This window comes from Tamandua tetradactyla, chromosome 10 (genome assembly GCF_023851605.1).
Source record: "Tamandua tetradactyla isolate mTamTet1 chromosome 10, mTamTet1.pri, whole genome shotgun sequence".
Lineage (NCBI taxonomy): Eukaryota > Metazoa > Chordata > Mammalia > Pilosa > Myrmecophagidae > Tamandua > Tamandua tetradactyla.
This window is the reverse complement of record NC_135336.1, coordinates 15908208-15931519: the sequence shown is the minus strand read 5'-3', so window position 1 is coordinate 15931519 and position 23312 is coordinate 15908208. Positions and strand designations below refer to the sequence as shown.

The 23312-nt window shown below is 44.5% G+C and overlaps 1 protein-coding gene across 5 annotated transcripts in view; it reads right to left on the bottom strand.

Moving 5' to 3' along the window:
* Positions 1 to 1356: 1356 nt before the first annotated feature.
* BDH1 (3-hydroxybutyrate dehydrogenase 1) overlaps positions 1357 to 23312 on the bottom strand; it is a 72305-nt gene continuing 50349 nt past the window's right edge. For all 5 annotated transcript variants that reach the window (XM_077117936.1, XM_077117935.1, XM_077117937.1 and 2 more), the window contains exons 5-7: positions 11616 to 11757; positions 3394 to 3546; positions 1357 to 1866 (exon numbers count right to left, since the gene is read on the bottom strand). In XM_077117936.1, coding sequence (XP_076974051.1) covers positions 1397 to 1866; positions 3394 to 3546; positions 11616 to 11757 — 765 coding nt within the window. In that variant the 3' untranslated portion in view covers positions 1357 to 1396. The remainder of the gene's footprint in view (positions 1867 to 3393; positions 3547 to 11615; positions 11758 to 23312) is intronic.

Genomic DNA, 23312 nt, shown 5'->3' with positions numbered 1-23312 from the left:
TAAAAGGGCCTTGCTTCTTTGTGTGTGGGCTGTTTCTGAGGTGGGATCACCAGCCCTTTGAGAGCCCCAGGCTTGGGTGGAAGCTGAGGACAGAGGCGGCCACTCCGGATGCGGATGAGGCAGGGGGCCCTCTAGTGGCAGGCCTAGCCCCTCCAGGAGGACGCTGACATGCTAGTTTGATTTAGGAGACTGGCATTTGGCACCCTGCTCTCGGCCTGCAGCCACCCGGAGCACAGCGGTGCCTGGTTTCAGTCCAAACGTCCCAGCTTTGGGCAGGCAGCCTTCAAACCCAAACCCGCAAGAAGTGATAACACAATGACCTGGCTTCTTCAGTAAAAATTAAGGCTTCAAAAGGAAGGTGAGCCCTGAAACCTGCAGAACACCTGTGTGTGTGAGAGAGTATTTTGCTAACACCGCACGGGACAGGCGAGACAGACCCTGGAGCCACCCCTGGGCGAGAAGGTCCCAGAGTGCCTGGCCTTAGCACCAGGGCTCCTGCCAAGGATGCTCCCTCAGCATCTGTTCCCACTCCAGGCAGATGCAAACCAGACCCAAACCGGACACCAACTGCCCTCTCAGCCAAAGAGCATCTCCACACGCATTTATCCTAAGTCCTAAAAGAGATGGGAAGATTCTCAAATGGAAAAGATCCAGAATGATCCCACCCCCTCCCTACAGTCAGCTCTGAGTCACTGGGTCACTGGCCGGGCACCGTGGGCATGCAAAGAGGCTCCAAAGTGGGGACCTGGCATGCATGACTCAGACCAGAGTTCGCCTGGTCTCTAGTAGCCCTGGGATGCAGAAAGCCCTGGGATACATGGGATACATGTTTCTACAGCACAGGCAGAACACATGATTTGGGTTCAAGTCCAGGCTCTCTACTTAATAAGCAATAAAAGCTTTATTCATGTATCCTCTTTGGGCTGCAGAGTCCTCATGTAAAAAAAGAAAAAAAAAATCAGTTCTTTTAACTCATGGGGCTCCTTAAGGATCAAATGAGATAATTTTTTTGAATGGACATTTTAGCACAAAAATAGAAGCAAATTTGGATTCTGTTCTATAATAACTCTATTTTTAATATAAAATTGTTCCTACAAAAATCTCTGAATAAAATCAACTCCAGAAAGTTGGAAGCACGTTTGCACTGAGGTTTAGGGGTCCCTGCCAGCCACTATGCACCCTGTTTGTGAAGGCCCAAACCGCTCACTATGCAAACAAGTCATGCTGGGTTATTCCCTCTGGTTAATGCTACAACTAGTGGTGGGTCCTCCTGGGACGCTGCTGTGGGTAATTCACAAGTGGGAAATCAAAAGGTGACTGTATAAGCTCCCTCCTCCCACCCTTTCTCCTCCCCCCCCCCGCCCTCACCGCACATCAGAGGCCACAGAGAAGCTCCTCAGTGTATGTAGATCATGTCAGAGACTGCTCCAGGTAAGTGGGTCATGATCTGCATGCGCAGCCACCAGTAGTAGTCCATGGGGTGGTAGCGGGTGTAGGGGGTGGTGGCGGTCAGGGCATGGGTGACAGCGTGGATGACGGGGGACGTGTCCGTGGAGCCGCTGCTGCAGTAGCTCTCCATTTTGGCGATCTTCTCATCAAAGTACTCTTTGCCGTAGTCTTTGCGCACCACCTCCGGCAGCTCGTCCCACATCTTCTTGGCGATGGCCTTGATGCTCTCAGGGCTGTAGAGGCTGGTGGCCGCGATGAAGTTGCCAGGCTCCACCACGCTGACCTTCACGCCCAGGGGGTGCATCTCATAGCGCAGGCAGTCAGAGAAGGCCTCCACGCCGAACTTGGTGATGCAGTAGGGGGAGCGGGCTGGGTTGGCCATGCGGCCCAGCATGCTGCTGATGTTGACAACGCGGCCTGCAGGGGGAGACGGCAGACACCTGCTCAGGCGTGCTCAGGTGCGCTCAGGTCTGCTCACCTGCAGGGCACTAGCCTTCTCACACCGTACCCAAGGCCAGCTCAGCCCCCACACATCCGCATCAGCATTCCTGACATTTCTTGGGTGCCCGGCAGGACAGGGGTGGACACACGAGTGAGAAGTAGGCCTACGTGCCATGAAGGCACAAACACAATGGGCGACACACAGTTAATTCAAAAAACCAAACAGGGTCCAGCATGTTTTGATAATTTGGGGTGAAAATGTAATGGGCAAATGTGGGAAGGTGAGCCAGCAGCCACTATAGGCAAGGTATGATGTGGGCCAGGGAAAAATATAGCCTAAACCTACCACATAGGGCTTAAAATTGAGCTCAAATACTAACACTCAGATAAGTAACATGGCTGAGTCCAGGTGTTTACTGACAGATGGCAATGAGAGGGATGGAGGTGGAAGTACAGATCCCACCCAAGGGCTGGGGCAGGCAGGCAGGGCCTCAAGACAACCTGGAAAAAGAAAGTCTTGTGCTGTTAGGACTGATTCCCCAACTTTGTCCCATCTTGGATGGACCCCAAGACAGCAGGCAAGGAGGGAAACAGATGGGGCAGGAGCAGGGTTTCTGACCCTGACTTCAGTACTAAGACATTATGGGCATAATCTTGGGCACTGGAAGAGTGATGACCTCGAAAGGCCTATGGAGGCTAGGGGCCAACCACCATGACAGTGTCTCCCAGCCCTTGGTGTGGGGGGGAACTGGAGGTGGATCCTACCCAGCCAGGTGGTGTGAGCCATGGTGGACTCACGGTGGGATTAGCATACCCAGGAAGGATCCAGAGCCCTATGAGCAACTTTCAGGAGCCTCTAAAGTCAAGGTCTCGGTAGGGTTGGGTTTTCTTCTAAAATCCTACAGCTGCTCTCCACGTGCATGTTACCAGGACTTTGGGATAGACCCTCTAGATCTTGCCCTTTTTGTCACTACTGTTTGATGTTCTAGGGAGAAAGTCAATGACTTCTTAGGTGGTTTGCTTACATTTGGCTATTCAATGTGGTTTGGGTGTTTTGTTTTCCAAACTTCTAATCATTTATTATTATTATTATTTTACTTATTACCAGGACTGTCTCATTATTTTAACCACATCATAATAACCCTTAGAATGGATATGCCAAAATGTACTTAACTGCACACCCCTATTGCAACAATGGACATGTACACAATTGTGCACAAAGATAAGTATTTCTCTAGATTAGGTTCCCAAAGATCACTGCTCTAATCTTCAAATCTTTGGTGCTTGGACTGCAAATGTCTTACCTGCTCCACTTTCTGAAAACCACAAATCCTTTCCCACTGCCTGGACATGGCGCCTCTGCCTGGCACCACACATAGGCCCAGCATGGCCCCTGGGATTCAGGTGCTCAGCCTTGCTGGGCTATGGATGTTGATCTGCTGAGCAAAGATGGAAAAGTGGGGCAGATCCAGGGAGCAAGAAGGAGATTCCTTTCCAACTCACCTTTGGCCCTTCGGATAAGAGGGAGAAAGGATTTTGTTGTCCGTACTGTCCCCCAGAGATTCACTTCTGCCACCTCCTTGTAGGTCGCCATGCTGGTGAATTCTACCTCCCCGAATGTAGAGATACCCGCGTTGTTAACCAGGCCCCACATCCCTGGACAGGAGAGGACAAGATGGGCAGTCACCATGTGGGCTCAGCTGCAGACATCACCCACCAGCCCATCCTCCCCACTTTTGTCCCCTTGTCCCAGGACTTCCCAGCCTCTTGTCCACAGTTCTCAGGACATTTTCTAGAGTCACCCAAGAATGACGGGACATAAAAAGGCCTGAAGTGTTGGCTTTGATCCTTTCTATAATCTAGAATGCTGAGTCCTCATCTTCCTAAGGCAGGCTATCGCTTCTGCCTGAACCAATTCTCTGGGCCCATCATGACCAGCTGTGCTGAGGCCCTCTGGCCTTGAGTTCCACCTCAGCTCAATCACTCACTTCTACTCTACTCCATCAACTCTTCCCTGTGCCCTGATGGCTCCACACCCAACATCCATGCACCTGCTTATTCATCCCTGCTTCTGGGCCTTTGCCCACACTGTCCCTCTTGTCAGAAGCCAGGGGCACCTTCCAGGGAGGAAATCAGCATCCAAAATCACACAGTAAGTTAGAGGTTCAGCCAAGACCTGATCTTAGGTTAGGCCTCTGTTCCACTCTACCTGGAGACTCTCCTAACAATTACCTGCTCGCTGATCTCATGTCTCTGAACTGTGGCACTGTTTAATGGTTAAGTCCGGGTGACATGGTAACTAGTTCACCGATGTCCTACGTGCATACTTCTGGTCTCTGCAGGCAGAGACCATCCCTTGTCCTTGTGTAGTCCCACAGAACTCAGTATAAGATCAGAGCAGATGTACATTCTCAAGAGTATATCTGGGTTGACTGTTTCCTGCAAGACTAGTTAAAGGACAGTTGGCTTTTGTAGACCCAGAAAATGTTGGTGCTGGAAGGTTCCTTGGGAGTTTATTTGATCTGATGATTAATGACCAAATGGGAAACTAAGGCCCTAAGGGAAAGAACTGGTTTAAGATTACTCAGTAAGTCAGAAGCAAGCTGAACTGGGGGAAGGTGGCAACGAGGAGGCAGCTTTGTTTTGCAGGATGCTTTCTGAGTTCAGTTTTTTTGGGTGCAAGGACTGGACATGCAGGTTCCTCAGGACAGAGACAGGTCCTGCCTCTTTGTTGTGGAAACCCTCAGAGTTTACAGCTTCCACATGGTCTTGTGGGAGCAGACCTTCTGCCCTTGTGTTAGGGGCTGTTCCCCCCTCCTCCAGTGGGAGAACTATGAGAGTTAATCATGGAAATGAGTTTATGTAAATGACAGAGTAATTGGTCTCTAACTGCTTTCCTTCCATGTTACCCAAATTAAAGCCTGTCAACTGACCGCTGGTGCCTTCTCCTTCAATTATAGAGAATTAAGTACAATTTATTAGAGAAAGGAAATTGCCGGTTAACTGAGTGCTCATGAAGTGCTTGCCCCCACTCCTGGCAGGGGCAGTTCTGAAGCCTCCTTGCTTTCCATCCCCACCCATGACCTCGCAATGGACTATAGTGACAAGTTCAGTGTCATCCCTACATTCTTGCCCCCAGCCCTGCAGACCTCCCCTGAACCTTCCCACCAGCTCTCTCTTCCCAGGAAGAGCAGGAGACCACTCTCCACATTTCAAGGCTGATGCTTCCCCCTCCAACTTTCAACAGTGATCTGTCAATCCTTCTCTCTCCCTTTTGCAACTGCAACTTTTCCCTTGTCCCTGGTTCCTTTGTCTCACATTGTACACATTAGGGGATCAATAAATATTTGTTAATGGATGGATGTCTACAAATGCCATGCCTCCATATCCTAAAGAACCCTCTTTTAACCATGCTTCCCTTTCGTGCCACTGTCTTCTCTTCTCACCTTCCCTCCATGGCCAGTCTTCTGAAACATAATCTCTACTCTCCAGTTTCCCATCTCCCGGACACTCAGGGTTCCCAGCCCTACAGCTGGTCCAGACCCTGCGCCCACCCATGGTCTTTAGGGTACAACATGCTAAGGATACCCAACCCCCATCTTTACTCTACTCTACCTCTCCACAGCATGACACACTACTGATCCCCTTGGCACTCACTTCTCCCTTGACATAAAGATACCCAAGCATCTCCTTCATCCTTCTTGAGCCCTTTCTTCTACCTGCCCACCTCTAAATAGAGGTATCCCCCAGTGTCCCTTCCCGGGCCTGCTTCCTCCACTCAGGTCTTAGGCAATTGCATCTACTTTATGTTTGTGGAATTTCCCAGCTTCTTTCGGTATGATTAATACAGGTCTGTATCACATGACCTAAACTGCATACATTTTTTAAAAATTAATTTTTTAATTTTTTTAAAATACCAAAAAACAGCAAACACAAACTTTTGATCATTCCATTCTACATGTATAATCAGTAATTCACAATATCATCACATAGTTGCACATCTACCACCATGATCACCTCCTGGAACACCTGCATCCACCCAGAAAAAGAAATAAAAAGAAAACAGAAAAAAACTCATATACACCACACCCCCCACCCCTCCCCTCACCGATCACCAGCACCTCACTCCAAATTCACTCCAACATTTGTTCCCCCTATGATTCATTTTTATTCCATATGTTTTACTCATCTGTTGATACGGTAGATAAAAGGAGCATCAGACACAAGGTTTTCACAATCACACAGTCACATTGTGAAAGCTATATCATTATACAATCATCTTCAAGAAACATGGCTACTGGAACACAGCTCCACATTTTCAGGCAGTTCTCTCCAGCCTCTCCACCACATCTTGACTAACAAGGTGATATCTGTTTAATGCGTAAGAGTAACCTCCAGGATAACCTCTTGACTCTGTTTGGAATCTCTCAGCCATTGACACTTTATTTTGTCTCATTTCACTCTTCCCCCTTTTGTTCGAGAAGGTTTTCTCAATCCCCTGATGCTGAGTCTCAGCTCATTCTAGGGTTTTTCTCAATCCTTGATGCTGAGTCTCAGTTCATTCTAGGATTTCTGTCCCACGCTGCCAGGGAGGTATACACCCCCAGGAGTCATATCCCACGCAGACAGGGGGAGGGTGGTGCTAAACTGCATACATTTTGCCGTTTAAAAATCAAAACAATTACATCTGACACTGATATCCAAGAATGTTAAATTGAGGTTGACCTCTGAAAGCCTACTGCTCCAGGATTTTATCTCTTATGATCTGGTAAGCAGTAACTTTTGTGGACCCACTAGTCCTCAACCAATATTCTGAATAAACTCACCATAATCCTGCTGGCTTGAGTGACAGCTGGTCCCTAAAAAAGCCCAAAACATCACCTCTACACCAACGGTTCTCAGGTACCCCTCAGGAGTCAGGGCTCTCCCCTGATCCCTGTCTCCTCCTCCTGACAGATGCTTCTACCTGAAAGTCCCACATGTTCTCCAACTCACCTTAACACACCCTAACTACCAACACTTCAATTCCCCAAGCTGCCCATGCCAGCTCCTCCCCTTGATTAACAGTGTGGCTTTAACCTTTGACTCCTCTGGCTCCTTCACTTCTCACCCATCTAATAAGTCAACAAGCACTGTTGGTATTATTATTAAAGATCAAAGTGACAGCTGCCAGGCCTGAGCTAAGCACTCTGCATCTATCAATCACCTGATTCTTACAACTGAATTGTTCCGCATCTGGAAGAGGCAACTGAGGCTCAGAGAGGTTAAACACCTGGCTCATGTCACCCAGCAAAGCCAGTGGGAAAAGACGGGGTGTGGACCCAGGTCTGTCTCAGGACACTGCCCACATGCTGAACCCTGTGCCATTGCTGGTTTCCTTTGCTGTGGCACTAGAATATGTGTCTTCCTTCCTGTTTGTCTTCATTTCCATTAGTTTAGGTCCTTGTTTCCTCTCTCCTGTGTCGTTCAGAGAAACCCCCACCAGCGTCTCCCTGTCTCGCACTCTCTCCTCCACCTCCACCCTGATCCGATCCCCACAGCCAGCTCCACCTTCCTGCTCCCTGAGGTTCCCCTGCTGTGGTGTAGCCTGTGAGGCCTCATTTTCAGACTCTCCTCCACTCCCCCTCATATATTCTGCCCCCTCTAAGTCTGACCAGCCTGCCACGCCTCTGACTTCATGGCCTCTTCTTGCCTCTGCTACTTCCTGGCTCTACTCCGTCCCCGCACCCCTCAGCCTGAGAGAAACTTGTATGAAAATTCTATGTATGTTGCTGCAGCAGCCAGATCTGGGTGGGAACACTGGACTGCTCAGGGCACGTTTCTCATTCCACGGATGTGCTGGCTGAGGCTCACGCGGGTGTAGGCATAAAACCAAACCTCATTTAGTAAGAGGTGAAGCCCAGAGGAAATTCCGTTTTCTCATTCCCAGACTGAGGGAGTCCCTGACGTAGGGTCTTCCCTCACCATGGCTTAGTGCTCCCTGATGCTATATCTATTCCTCAGAAGTCGTTCCCAGAAGCCACTGGCTCCCACTTGGCTCCTACTCAACTGTAAACCCCTGCTGCCAGGTCACACCCTTCCAATGTTCAGCATACTACCAGGTACACAGTAGGTGCTCAACACGGGGTTAGTGACTCAGAATTGACAGTGCCCATGGCCTACCCGCTGGCCCACCCACATGGCTCCTCCCTGGGATGGGGTGGAGGGAGGCTGGTCATGGGCTCCAGATATCCAGTCCCTCAGAGTCCTGCTGGAAGGAAGGGGCTGGCAGCAGATGGCTCACCCACTCTAATTAGTGTCCCCTTCATCTCGCCCCCTGCGGCTAGCTCCAAGAGGCTTTGGCAGCCACTGTTTAAAGGAGCCAGGATGAAGGCATCAAAGTCACCATCAAAATATGTCCCCCCACCACGGGGCAGGGGAAGGGAAGGGGACAGCTCTCCTGGCAGGTTCCTGCTGGGTGGATGTGAGTCAGAGGCGCCCCTGCACAGGGATCACAGGCTGGGAGGGCGCTACCTGGAGTTCAAAGCCTGCAGCGTCTGAGACGCTGCTTTCCAGGGGCGGGAAAAGACAGCTCCAGGAGGAGACAAGTGTGCGTATCCTGCATGAAAGCCTATCTGACAGATTTATTTTCTTTTACAGACATAAAAATCCTCAAATACTTTTTTTCAAAAAAAAAAAGCAGTACTGGCGAAGTCAGGACACGGTGAGTAGTTTATCAAACTCTTCCCTGAAGACATCTTGTGGAGAAAAGCATCCAGCAAAGGTTTGTGCCTTGGGGGTGGGTGGGTGGGGATTTGAACCTGAGCCAAGGGCATGGAGGCAAGCCCGTCTCCAGGGTGCCCGGCTCGGCTCACTGGCTAGTCCAGTCCAGGGAGCAGAGGCGGTTCTGCCACCTGGGCTGGGGACAGGGAGAACAGCCCTGAGCAGCCCCCAGCCCTTTGGGTACAAGAGGCCGCAGGGCCAGCGCAGCCCCTTTCTCTGCTCACGTCCAGAGTGACGATTCCTTTCCATGGGCATTTTACATTTTACATTCCTTTCCATGGGCATTTACAACAGGCTGTAATGAAGTGGTGTTACGGAGCTGACTGCAGCTGTTTTCCTGCCTAGTAGTTTATGACAGCAATATCCCAGCTGCCCTGGGGAAGGCGGGCAGCGGGAGGATTTACCATCTGGGAGGGGACAAGCAGGCTGCATGTTCTGGGCTGATAATCATCCCAGTGGGACCTATCCTGCCTTTTCTTAATGGGACAGGAGCCCTGGCTCTGCCTGTTAATTATTAAACAGATGTTGGACAAGTTCAGGAACTCACAGGCTTCTCCTTAGAGAACATGGGGGTCTGGAAACAGCCTGTTATGGAAGGTGGGGGTGGCAGTGGGCTGACAAGGTCACACCTCAGCGACAGGCTGGCAGCCCAGCTTCTCAGCCACAGTTCAGAAGCTTCTGAGACTGCTGCTCGCAGATGACCAGCTTTCCCTCCTGACTTAGAAACACTCAGCAAGGAGTGCTCAGGACGGGTTCTAGTCATGCTACCCACTTCCCTCTTCAGGAGAGCTGCCGCTACCCAGGAGAGCAGAGAGCTGAAATGAGGCATACCCAAGGCATCCTTCCCTTTTTGCCTGCGCTGCCAGGAAGCTCAAGGGAAATTTTTTTTTTTTTTGGTGCATAGTCTGGGAATCGAACCCAAGTCTCCTGCATGGAAGGCGAGCATTCTACCACTGAACCACCTGTGCACCCATCAAAGGAAAATTCCACAGATGAAAGAGTAGATCAGATGTGCTTTTCCACAATGCTGCCCATTTCCAGAGGCAGCATCTCCACTGTATTTACATGAAGGATGTCCCCTGGAGTCGTCTGCCAGCCCCTGCCACTAAGACCTTCCATGTGGCTGAACTGGGAGGACACTTGGGTCCATATGCTATGGGGACTTTCCGCAGCATTTGACCCAAACTTTCTGTTCCTTTAGCTTCTGGGACACTATTCTCAAACTTGACAGTTTTTCCTCAGTTTCCCCCCCCCCCCCCTTCTGGTCTCTAAGTACTCATGATTTCCAGGAGACCTTCCTTGCTGCTCCGCACTCCCAGGATCACCTCCCACCATGGACACCTAATCTCCAGCCAAGATGCTCCCCAGGGTGTTCCACAGGCACTTCTGCAACTCCTTATTCCTCCTACCTGCCCCTAAAGTGCGGGGCACAAGTTGTCCAGGATAAAGTCCTCTTTCTTCTCCCTCAACCCCATATGCATTAGTCACCAAGTTCAGCTAGTTCTGCATTCTTTATTCCTTGAATCTATTCCAATGCCCATTAGTTCAGGACTCAGCTCTGCTGCTCCTTTAAATCCATCCCCCACAGAGCTGCCTCAGCCCCTAAGTGAGATTCCACAAATCTGACCAGGTCCTTCTCCTTGTTAAAATCCCTTCTGTGGCTCCCCGCCTGCTCACAGAAGTGCGGCCATTCTCCCTTGCCTGGCACTCAAGGCCCTGGGCAACCTGGGCCTTACCTTCTAACTTCATAGGCTGCTGCCATCTCCACCAGTCTCCACCCTGGACTAATACCAAACCACTTGTCACCCCAGTGCACCCTGTGCTGTTTTGAAACTGTTAGGTACCCCAGAAAAGCCATGTTCTTTTAGTCCTAATCCAATCTTGTTTAGTCCTAATCCAATAGCAGGCAGCTATGTTCATTGCTTCCTGATCTGATACTGTAGGGCAGGACCTCTTGATTAGGTTGTTTCCGTGGAGATGTGACACACCCAATTGTGGATGTTCCCTTTGCATTAGATGGAGATGTGACTCTGCCCATTCAAGGTGGGTCTTAATTAGTTCACTGGAGTCCTTTAAAAGGGGAAAGAAACATTTTGGAAAAAGCTCAGATACAGACATTTGGAGAGCCCAGCAGATGTCCCCATGTGCCATCCCACGAGATGCTGGAGAGGAAGTCACCAGAATCAGAAGCTGAAAGCAATGGAACTGGGAACAAGGACCAGCTGATTGGCCAGCCATGTGCCCTCCCATCTGACAGATATTGGCCTTTTTCAGAGTCAAGGTATCTTTTTCTGGATGCCTTAGTTTAGACATTTTTAAGGCCTTAGAACTGTAAACTTGTAACTTAATAAATTCCCTTTATGAAAGCCAATTCACTTCTGGTGCATTCTAGCAGCATTAGCAAACTAAAATACTACCTCAGGGCCTTTTTGCTCACATACTCCTCTCTTCTGAAATGACATTCCCCATTCCCAACCACGATCTGCCCTAACTGACCCATTCTCCCATGCCAACCCTCAGACTGGGCTAAGTTTCTCTTCCCTGGGCTGCCCTGCTTCTCAGAGCAGTGCTCCTATTGAAATCACCTGGTCAGTCCCTACACTGAACTGTGATGTCCTTCAGTACAGAGATGATGTCTTGGTCATCCTCAGTCTCCAAAACATAGCCCAACATCTGGCCAGAGTGGGCATTCAATGTGTGGTGGCTGACCTGACTTGAACCATCCCACAAGTATGCATCACTCCTATATATTCTGATATCACCTTCTGGCTTTATTTTACATTGCCCTATTTACAAGGGTATTTTTAATTTATTCTATTTCTTCCTACTGTGCAAGAAGAAAAGAATAAACAATAAAGGAATAAGTCTTTTGACAGGATACTGGCAAGTGGAGGTATAATTTAGGAGAAACCCCCTTGGAATGGCCTAAAGATGACCCCTACTGCCCCAGTGTGCCCCCCTACCTTTCTCTGGTTGCTTCAGGCTGGAGTGGACAACTTCCACCACTTTTTCCACCTCCTCGATTTTGCAGACATTGAGCTGGACGGTTTTTAATCGGTCACTCTTCAAGCTGTCCAGCTCTTTGACCCCAGGGCCCCCTTTGTCCTGGAAAGGAGAGAGGAGCTGCTTCAACCCCTGTCCTTCCCCTCCTGAGGCAAACTTGGGGACCCCCAAGACCATGCCAAAGCCTTGGGCTTACTGACAGTTGCAGGTGGCATTTCTGGAGGCCCAAGTGGTCCTGCCCAATCATCAGGTCATTCTTGTCGACCCCCAAGCCCTGATGACATATGGAGCATCAAGCTAAGTTCCAGAGTCACAGCTACTAAGAGGATGGAGACCATGCCCACAAACACTGTCTGGCAGGCTGATTTCTCCAAACTGTGTTGCAAACTTAATTCCTATCATAGCCAGACCTGTAGGTATCAGACAATGGGGAGGGTGGAGAGCTGGGAGAGCTGGAGCACATGCCTCGTCTCTCAACCCCTGCCGCCAGTTGATGCCCATGTGGGTATATAAACCCAGGGTTGTCAGATGCTTAGATTTTTAAGCTCGGAACTGGGATTTCTGGGTGAAATCAAATTTTTTAAGTATTGGTAACTTATTCATGTTAAAAACAACAATAACAACACCGTTTGGGCCAAAACACATCTGCAGGTCACATTTGACTAGCAGGTGGCAAGTCTGCATCTTTGTGCTAAGCCAAGAGCTCCCCAAGCCCTGAGTTGTTAAGGGGCTAGACTCCAGTTCCAATTCTACCATTTAACCAGGCTCTGTGCACTCAGGGGTGGGGTGGGGTGGGGTGGGGGGTCCCTTAACTTTGCCGCCTAGTTTTTCCAGCTGTAAAATAAGGATATTGCTACCTGTTTTGACCTGCTCAGGTTACTGGAATGGAGAAATAGTTTTGTTTTTAAAAACCTGTTAACCTGTAAAATCCAATGCAAATTCAGGAATTATTCAATACTGGAAAAATGCCACTCATTCAGCAAGCATTCCTTGGGCCTCTATCTTGTGCCAGGCCCTGGGCTTGGCATTGAAGACAGAAAGATCAATAATGCAGTCCCTGTTCTCAAAGACTCAAGTTCTAGGGAAGGAGACAGATGGATAAACAAATAGTACAGTGAGTATTTGCTGATTCTAACCTGTTGGGAGATGGGAGGGGACAGAAGGCTGGGGAGGGGCAGGAACAGCTTTCCAAAGGCAGTGACAACTGAGGATATTGATCTGTGAGTTCACAAGAGGGGGCCACTGGGGACAGGGCACTTTTTGGGAAGTGTAAGAGGACAGGATGGAGAGTCATTGGCTGGAACCAGAGCAAAGGTAGAAGCAAATGATGAGGCATGAGGCTGGAGAGGTGGATGGGCAGGGGTCTGTTTGGGGGCAGCAGTGAGCTGCTGAAGGATGTTAGTAAAAACAGACAATGTTTACTGAGTGTTTACCGTGGTGCGTGCTGTGCTAAGCACTTCACGTGCATTATCTCGTTAGTCCTCATATCATGAAGCAGGCTGTATTACTTATCTATTGTATGACACACATTTTTTTCATGGTAGGGATGAGTTATAATCCATGTGAAAACTAAACATTGTCGGTTTAACTGGCAGTGTTTTTATTTATTGGCACATGGAATATTGGAGCATATCTTACAAGAGGACTAGAATAACTGCCAGAGAATGAAGTGAAAGAGAAATGCCTACGCTCCACCCAGGCCTTGCCAGAGACACATACAACTGGTATCGAAGCTAATATACCAGGCAAAAGGCAAGAGAGGACAGCATGGAAAAATGTCAGCATCTATCAAGGGTGGAAAGTTTAATCTAAAGGTCAGATAAGCCTAATACATGGCTTGAACCATTTATATATAAATAACTCTGACCTCAGCCCTAGAGGACCCCGGTAAGCACCCAAACTCAGAGGGATGGAGGAAAGAATGGTGAAGGGACCCTGTCAAAGAGGACCAAAGGTGCTGGAGATAATGACTCTAGACAGAAGCCTTAGGGAGACCAGGACAGTGAGGGGACCAACTTCTTCTATGCAGCCTCAGAGAACAGAACCTGGGTCAAGAAGTCAAGTTCCACTCAAAATAAAGTGTGACTTTCCCGGTCTGGTGATGGTGTGGACTGCCTAGGCGGTGTTCAGGCAGCAAATGGGTGACAGCCTGTGGCCGTGGTTGGAGTTTGGGGATTATGGTAATGAGAAGACCAGGCATCAGACGGGATGTTAGTCTGACTTCCCCCAAACATCCCTTCCAACCCTAAACTCTTTCATCATCACAGCTCATTTTCCATTGAACGGGAACCTCCGCAATGGCCCTTCTAAAACAACAGTGTGACATAACCCATGGTCCTCTGCCCAGGCCTGGCATCAGGAATGCCAGTTACACCCAGAGTCACCGCTGCACAAAGCAGCTACGCTTGAAGCTCATTTAGTCCAAGGTTTGGCTCTGCAATCCCCTGGGTGTGCCAACCCTCCCAAACAACACAGCAGATGTTCCATCTACAGGGGAGTAGACAGCTTGGAGCTTATGCTTCCATTCTCAGAGGCCCAAAGAGGGCTCCACCAAAAAAGAATGCCCTGGGATGCCATCTTTAAGTCCAGATGTGGGTGGTGCTGGTGCCCACAGTCCATGCCTACAGCACATCTCTCTTCCACAGACAGCATAGAGACACCTTTTTTTTACATGGGCAGGCACTGGGAATCGAACCCGGGTCCTTGGGCATGGCAGGCAAGCACTCTTACCTGCTGAGCCACCGTGGCCCACCCCATGCATCTTGTTTTAATGCAGTCTTCTACCTAGTGTTTCCTCAAAGGCCCCTCGGAGCCAAGTAAGCAGTCTGAATCTCAGACGCCTCGTGTCTACTGCCAATATTGCAGATTCTAGCTTAGGTGTACCAGAGGAAGTTGAACATCTTTTCCACTTCCCAGGACTTTGATAACTCTGTTTTCATAGTGCAGCAACTCTTGGACCCCCATACCAGACCACACTTTGTGCCTCTAGCCAGCACCCCACCAGTGCCTCTGTGATCCCCCTAGGAAGCCCCTCACCCAAGGTGAGGGTGTTCATGTAAACTTTAACTGGCAGCTTATCAGCAAAGAGCCTTTTCTCAGAGCTAATCACTGTCCCATCTCTGTATGCTGTTTTTTCCATCCCTAGATGAAATTTCAGGCAAGTTGTGGAACTTTTCCAGTCATTCTCAGATAATAGACAGAGAGCTCTTTGTTTTGGCATTAAAAGCCCAGTTCAGTCTAATAATCAACTCCAGCCCAGCCTGGTTTGAAACCAAAACTCCCAAACTTGTATCCAATTTAAAGCTTTTCCCTGACCCAAGCCTGACCAGGTATGGGAAGCTGGGGGAGGCTGGTGGAGGTTGTCTTTTTTGGTATTTTCTTGCTCCTCCTCCTCTCCTATCAGTAGCCTTAATTTCTGACCCTTCCAGGACGGAATCCAGAGGGTGGCAAACTAAGAGGCAAAATCGTGGTCGTCTGAGCCTGATGAAGTTATTATCTGCCATTGGTGTCCTCAAAAAGGCACATGACCAAGGGCTCGCTCTTCTTTCTTGGGGCTCTTTGGTGGGTTCTGCAGAGATCCCGCCACTGGATTCTCTGACTGCTATTTCAATGGCAAGGGCAGTGTCCCTTCTCTAGCTTTTTCCCTCAGATCTGGGCAGCAGTGGGTGCCTTTAAGATGCCCCCAGGCTGCTTTCCCCATTGTCCACATCAGGTCCAGGAAACAGTGGCATGGGCATGGGCCTTTGCTCTGCTTCCAGATAAGCCATTCTAGCCTCATTCCCAGGCATTTAGATTTGCCATATGAGCCCAGACTCCAGGGCACAAATGGTAAGCTATTTGTGTAGTTCTCTTGAATCCCACCTCATCTGACTTGAGATCAGAGGGAAAATATCACAGCACACTAGCGACTCTTTCCAAAGAAATGCACAATTTCATTCTTTCTCAATTTTTTACAATATTGAGGCAGGTGATGGGTTAATCCTGACAGAATGGTTTTATACTCTCTCGGCATATATTACTAGGTGGTCTAGCACCTTAAGGCAAGAATTGAGTAGACTTGGCATGTATTATATTTGAGCATCTTATCACACATATTAGAAACACTGCAATGACAGTTATTTCACTCAGCATAATATTTTCAAGATCCATTCATTTGTAGTATATATCAGAACATCGTTCCTGTCAACAGCTAAATGATATTCCATTATGTGGATGCAACACATTTGTTTATCCATTCATCTGCTGATGGGCACTCAGATCGCTTTCTCCTATTGGCCTTTGTGAATAATGCTGCCATGAACAATGGTGTACAAGTATCTGTTTGAGTCACTATTTTCAGTTCCTTTGGGTATATAACTAGGAATGGAATCGACAGGTCAAAACCACCACACTGCTTTCCCCAGTGGCTACCCCACTTAACATTTCTTCCAGTAATGCACAAGGGTTTCAGTTTCTCAACATCCTTTCCAATGCTTGTTATTTTCCATTAAAAAAATATTCATCATAGTGGGCATGAAGTGGTATTTCACTGTGGTTTTGATTTGCATATCCCTGATAGCTAATGACGTTAGAGCATCTTTTCATGTACTTACTGGCTGTTTGTACATATTTTTTGGAAAAATATCTGTTCAAATCCTTTGCCTATTTTTTTTTTTTGGCAATTTCAATTTATTTCTACATTTTATTACATTTGAGGCATATTGTTTTTTATTAACAATTCCTTTATAGCTAATATCCAGTCAATGTTCACAGTTACCCAGCTGTCTCACAAATGAATTTTTTAAAATAACATATATACAAAAAAGCAATATATTTCAAAGCACAGCACAACAATTAGTTGTAGAACAGATTTCAGAGTTTGGTATGGGTCACAATTCCACAATTTCAGGTTTTTACTTCTAGCTGCTCCAAGACACCAGAGACTAAAATAAATATCACTATGATTCAGCTGTCATACTCGTTTGTTAAACCCTAACTTCTATGTATAACTCCACCATCACCTTTGATCTTTTTATCCCACTCTTTAGGGGTATTTGGGCTATGCCCATTCTAACTTTTTCATGCTGGAAGGGGCTGTCAACAATATGGTATGGCGGATGGAACTAGTTGATGTTCTAGAGGCTGGGCCCTCTACATTTCAGGACTTATCTAGTCCAGGGACCCATCTGAAGGTTGTAGGTTTCTGGAAAGTTACCCTAGTGCATAGAACCTTTATAGAATCTTATATAATGCCCTTATTTGTGTAACAAACCTTATTTGTTATACTTCTTCCCCCTCTTTGCTTATTTTTAATTGTTCATTTATCTTTTTGCTTTTGAGTTGTAGGAATTCTTTATATGTCTTGGATATTAAGCCCTTATCAAATATATGATTTGCAACTATATTCTCCCAGGTTGTCTTTTCACTTTCTTGATAAAGGTCCTTTGATGCAGAAGTTTTAAAATTTGATTTAAAAATTTAAAAATTTAATTGTATCTATTGTTTGTTTTGTGGTTTTATTCTTTTGGTGTCAAATTTAAGAAACCACTGCCAAAATCAAGGTCATTTTATCTTCTCAGAGTTTTATGGTTTTAATTTTTATATTTAGGTCATCAATCCACTGCTATTTTTTGTTTATGGTACAGAGTTTTCCCAACACAATTTGTGGAAGATACTATTCTTTTTCCATTATATCCTTGTCATAGATGTGTGAGTCTAATTCTGGACCCTCAATTCTATTCCTTTGTCAATCTATTCTTAGGCCAATATGACACTGGCCTAAGTGTCATTTACTTGTATCTTTGTAGTAAGTTTTGAAATCAGGAAGTGTGAGTTCTCCAACTTTGTTCACTTTTTTCAAAATTGTTTTGTCTATTTGGTCCCCTTGCAATTCCATATGAATTTGAGTATCAGCTTTTCAATTTCTCCAAAAAATGCTGCTGGAATTTTGGTAAGGATTGCATGGAATCTGTATATTGCTTTGGGTAGTGTTCTAGTTTGCGAGCTGCTGGAATGTGATATATCAGAACTGGAATGGCTTTTAAAAAGGGGAATTCAATAAGTTGCTAGTTTACAGTTCTAAGGCCATGAAAATGTCCAAAAACAAGTCTATAGTAATGTTCGATCTAAGGCAGATATCCAGGGGAAGATTACCTTTGCTCAAGAAGGCCGATGAAGTTAAGGGTTTCTTTCTTCACGGGAAAGGCACCTAGTGAACAGGGCGACATCTACTAGCTTTCTCTCCAGGCCTCTTGCTTCAGGAAGCTCCCCAGCGGCCTTCTTCTTCTCCAATGGTCACTGGCTGGTGGGCTCTGTAGTTCTCTCGTCCTTCTGTCGTGGTTCTGCAGCTCTCTCCTCGTTCTCAAAAGGAACTCTGTCCAAGATGTCTCCTCTTTTATAGGATTCCAGTAAACTCATCAAGACCCATGTAGAACAGGTGGACACATGTCTCCATCTAATCAAGTTTAATAACCACAATTGATTGAGTCACATCTCTGTGGAGATAACCTAATCAAATTTCCAGCCTATAGTCCTGCATAGCGATTAGAAGAAACCACTGCTCCTACAAGATTGATTAAGATTAAAACATGGTACATAAGTCTTTTCAAGCCAGCACAGGTAGTATTATCATCTTGTCAATATTGTCTTTCGATCTATGAAATGGTCTTGCCATTTATTTAGGTTTTCTTTCATTTCTTTTTAGCATCGTTTTATAGTTTTCAGTGTGCACGTCTTTCATCTCCTTGGTTAAATTTATTCCTAGACATTTTATTCTTATAAATGTTATTGTAAATGGAATTGTGTTTTCTTAATTTCACCTTTTATATTGTTCATTGCTAGTATATAGAAACACAATTGGTTTTTGGTTGTCAATCCTGTGCCCTGCTACATTGCTAAATTTGTTTATTAGATCTTGTAGTTTTTTTGTGGACTACTTGGGATTTTCTATATATAAGATCATGTTATCGGTGAACAGAGATAGTTTTACGTCTTCCTTTCCAATCTGGATGCCTTTTATTTCTTTTTCTTGCCTAATTGCTCTGTCTAGGAACTCTAGTACAGTGTTGAATTGCAGTGGTGAAAATGGGCATCCTTGCCTTGTTCCTGATCTTAGGGGGAAAGCTTTCAGTTTTACCCTATTGAGTATGATGTCAGCTGTGGGTTTTTCATAAATGGCCTTTAATGTATTGAGGAAGACCTCTTTTATTCCTAGTTTTCTAAGTATCTTAATCATGAAAGGTATTGAATTTTGTCAGATACCTATTCTGCATCTATTGGAATGATTATGCTTTTTTTTCTTTGTTTTATTAATGTTGTGTATTGTACTGATTGATTTTTGTACATTCAACCTCCCTTGCATTCCTGGGTTAAATCTCATTTTGATGATGGTGTATAATGAATTTAATGTGTAGTTGGACTCAGTTTTATTAGTATTTTGCTAGAGGTTTTTGTGGAGGGCCAGGAGCAATCAATCAGGCGCAAGCAGAGCAATTAATCAGGCCCAAGCAGGGAAAGTCCCCACAACATTGGGGTGGAATGTCCCCAAGAGTTAAACAATAACCACTGTTAGGAAACTGAGGGAACGGGATGTGTTTTGGCAACAGCTAATGGCATTCTTCTGCTTCTATGATCCACTTGCTTGCTAGCAACTGCAAAACCACAATGTGATTTTAGCCTTTATAAGCACACCTTGAAAACCTCTGGATGCTGCTCTCTGAATCTTCCTTCTTGGAAGTTTCTGGGGCAGTCGCCAGCCGGCTAATAAAGACTCCAAATTGGCTTGCAGTTTTGAATTATGTGGTCTCTCTTTTGGTGTGCCCCACAACAGTTTTTGCATTATATTCATAAGGGAAATTGGCCTATAATTTCCTTTTTTTTGATGTCTTTATCTGGCTTTGATATTAAGGCAAGGCTGGCCTCATAGAATGAGTTAAGTTGTATTCTCTCCTCTTCATTTTTTTGGGAAAAGTTTGCAAAGGATTGGTGTTAATTCTTTAACTATTTGGTAGAATTCACCAGTGAAGCCATTTGGTGTTGGATTTTCTTTGTTGGGTGGTTTTGGATGAGTGATTCAATCTCTTTATTTGCTTTAGATCTATTGAGATTTTCTATTTCTTCTAGAGTCAGTTTAGATAATTTGTGTTTTTAGGAATTTTTCCATTTCCTACAGATTATCTAATTTGTTGGCATACAATTAATAGTTATAATCCTTTTATGTCTGTAAGATCAGTAGTGATTTCTCCATTTTTGTTATTATTGTACATATTTGTCTTTTTTCTTTATCTAGCTAATAGATGTTTAAAAAATTTTATTGATCTTTTCAAAGAACCAACTTTTAGTTTCATTGATTTTCTCAGGTTTTTTCCTCTTCTCCATTTCATTTATCTCTGCCTTAATTTTAATTATTTCCTTCCCTCTGCTAACACTGAGTTTTTTTTCTCTCCTTCTTCTGGTTTCTAAAGATGTTAAGTTAGGCTAATGACTTGAGATCTTTCTTCTTTTTAAATATAGGCATACATAGCTATAAATTTTCCTCTGACCACTGTCTTAAACGTTTTGGTATGTTGGCTTTTCTTTTTCATACATCTCTAAGTATTTTCCAACTTTCCTTGTGATTTCTTCTTTGACCTATTGGTCAAATGGGTTGTTTAATTTCCACATATTTGTGCATTTTCCAGTTTTCCTTCTGCTACTGATTTCTGGCTTTATTCCATTGTGGTTAAAGATGATTTCAGTATTTTTAAATTTTCTGAAATGTGTTTTGTGGCCTGGAGATCAAGTGTATGTGGATCATTCTCTATCTTGGAGGATGATCCATGTGCACTTGGAAAGAATGTGTATTTTGTGATTCTTGAGTGCAGTGTTCTAATATATGCCTATGAGATCTAATTAGTTTATAGTGTTGTTCATGACCTCTATTTCCTTTTGATCTTCTGTATAGATGTTCTATCCAATATTGAGAGTGGTGTATTGAAGTCTCCAACTAGTATTGTTTAACTATCTATTTCTCCCTTCAATTCTGTCAATATTTATTTTGTATATTTTGGAGCCCTGTTCTTGGTGCATATATATATTTATATTTGTTATATCTTCTTGGTAAATTGATCCCTTGTCAATATATAATGTCCTTCTTTGTGTTTTGTGCTTCTACTTGAAGTCTGTTTTTACAAATATTATAGCCACCCCTATTTTTACAGTTATTTGGTTACTACTTGCAAGGAATATTTTTTCCCATCCTTTCACTTTTGGCCTAGTTGCGAGTTTGGCTCTAAGGTGAATCTCTTGTAAATAGCATATATTTGAATTATGCTCCTTTATTCATTCTTCCCTTCTCTGCTTTTTATTGGAGAGTTTAATCCATTTACATTTAAGGTAACTGCCACATGAGGCAAGACTCATATTTGTCAGTTTGCTAATTGGTTTTTTTATTTTTTTCATGGGCAGGCACCAGGAATTGAACCCAGGTTTCTGGCATGACAGGTGAGAACTCTGCCTGCTGAGCCACTGTGGCCCACTCTGCTAATATTTTTTAATGTCTTATACCTTTTGTGTTTCTTCTTTACTGCCTTCTTTTATGTTCAGATGATCTTTTGCAGTGAATCATTCTGAATCATTTCTCACTTCCTTTTTGTAAATTAAAAAAAAAAGTTCTTTGTGGTTACCATGAGGATTATATTTAACATCCTAATTCTACTATAATTTAGTTCATATTGATACCAACCTTCCTTCAATAGAATACACTAGCTCTGTTCCTAGCTCTCCATATCCCCTCTTTTTATTATTCCTGTCAAAACTTATATCTTTATAAATGGTGCATCTGCTATCATAGGCTTATGATTTTTTTAATGCATTTGTATAAACCATGTGTATTAGGGTTCTCTAGAGAAACAGAATCAACAGGGAACACTTGCAAATATAAAATTTGTAAAAGTGTCTCACGTGACCACGGGAACTCAGAGTCCAAAATCCGCAGGCAGGCTGTGAAGCAGACGATTCTGATGGAGGGTCTGTGTGAACTCCACAGGAGAGGCTTGCCAATCGAAGCAGGAAGAGCCTGTCTCTTCTGAATCCTCCTTAAAAGGCTTTCAGTGATCAGATTAAGCATTACTCATTGTAGAAGACACTCCCCTTTGGCTGATTACAAATGGAATCAGTTGTGGATGTAGCTGACATGATCATGATTTAATTCTATGAAATGTCCTCATTGTAACAGACAGGCCAGCACTTGCCCAACCAGACAAACAGGTACCACCACTTGGCCAAGTTGACACATGAACCGGACAATGACACCATGCAAAAAAGTAAAGAGCAGAACTATAAATGAAAAATACAATATTGGCTTTTTATTTACCCAGAGATCTTTATTTCTTCATGCAGCTCCAATTTACTGTCTAGCATCCTTTCCTTTCAACATTAAGAACTCCCTTTAGCATTTCTTGTAGGGCAGTGGTAATATTCTCTCTCAGCTTTTGTTTATACGGAAACATCTCAGTTTCTTCCTTAGTTTTGAAGGATAGCTTTGCCAGACACAAAATTCTTGATTGAATTTTTTTCTTTCAGCACTTTAAACATGTCATTCTACTGCTTTCTGGCCTTCAAGGTTTCTGATATGAAATCAGATGTTAATCTTATTGAGGATCTCTTGTACCTGACCTTGTTGCACAATTTTGACTTTAGAGGCTTTACTCAAGAAAAATGAGAGAAAATAAACCATAAACAGAAATAAATGAATTGAATTGTATTTCAAATAAATAATATAATGATACAGAAGCAAAAAAAAAAGAATCCAATAGGACTATATAACACAGTGAACCTTGTAGTGGATGATGATTATGACAATAAAAATATAAAGAAGTTCTTTCATGAACTAGAACAAATGTACATTGCTATTACAGGGAGTTAATAGTAGAGTGACATATGGGAAAAATGCACCTATTGCAAACTATGGGCTGTAGTTAATGGTAATATTTTAATATTATTTCATCAACAGTAACAAATGTACCACACCAACAACACTTGGGGTCAGTAATAGGAGAGGATAAGGGAAGCTTTTGTTTTTTTGCTTAGAGTAATGAAAATGTTCTAAAATTGACTGTAGTGATGAATACACAACTATGTGATGATATGGTGAGCCACTGATTGTATACTTTGGATGGATTGGTGTGTGACTATATCTCAATAAAATTAAAAAAAAGTAATTCCCTCTTTCATAGAGCTAGTGGCGTGAATAAGATTTACATACATCCAAACATAAAATAATGTCAGCCCAAAACACAGTTATTAATAAGATACAAAACAGCAAAATTAATGTAAGGTTGGGTTGACAGAATAAAGGAATCCAGCACTGATGAATTTGAAAGACAGTGACAGAGTGACAGAGTAATCTTTATTTTTGTTCTAGGATCTGATTCAAAGGCATTCCAGTTGAGGATATGTTTGTAATAATTCTAATATAAAAATAAAATTGAAGTATTATTTTGGAAAAACTGGAGTAAGTATTTATATTTATTATATATGAATAAATTAGTCAGAGAAAACAAAAGTTAGGCAGAGAAAACAAAAATGGAATTAACCTTAGAAATTATAGTAAAAACACTTCAGAATTTTTATTTAAGAAATTCTTATAATAAACTGTATTATTCTCTTTAGAAAATAAGTGGGAATTAATGTTTATTTTA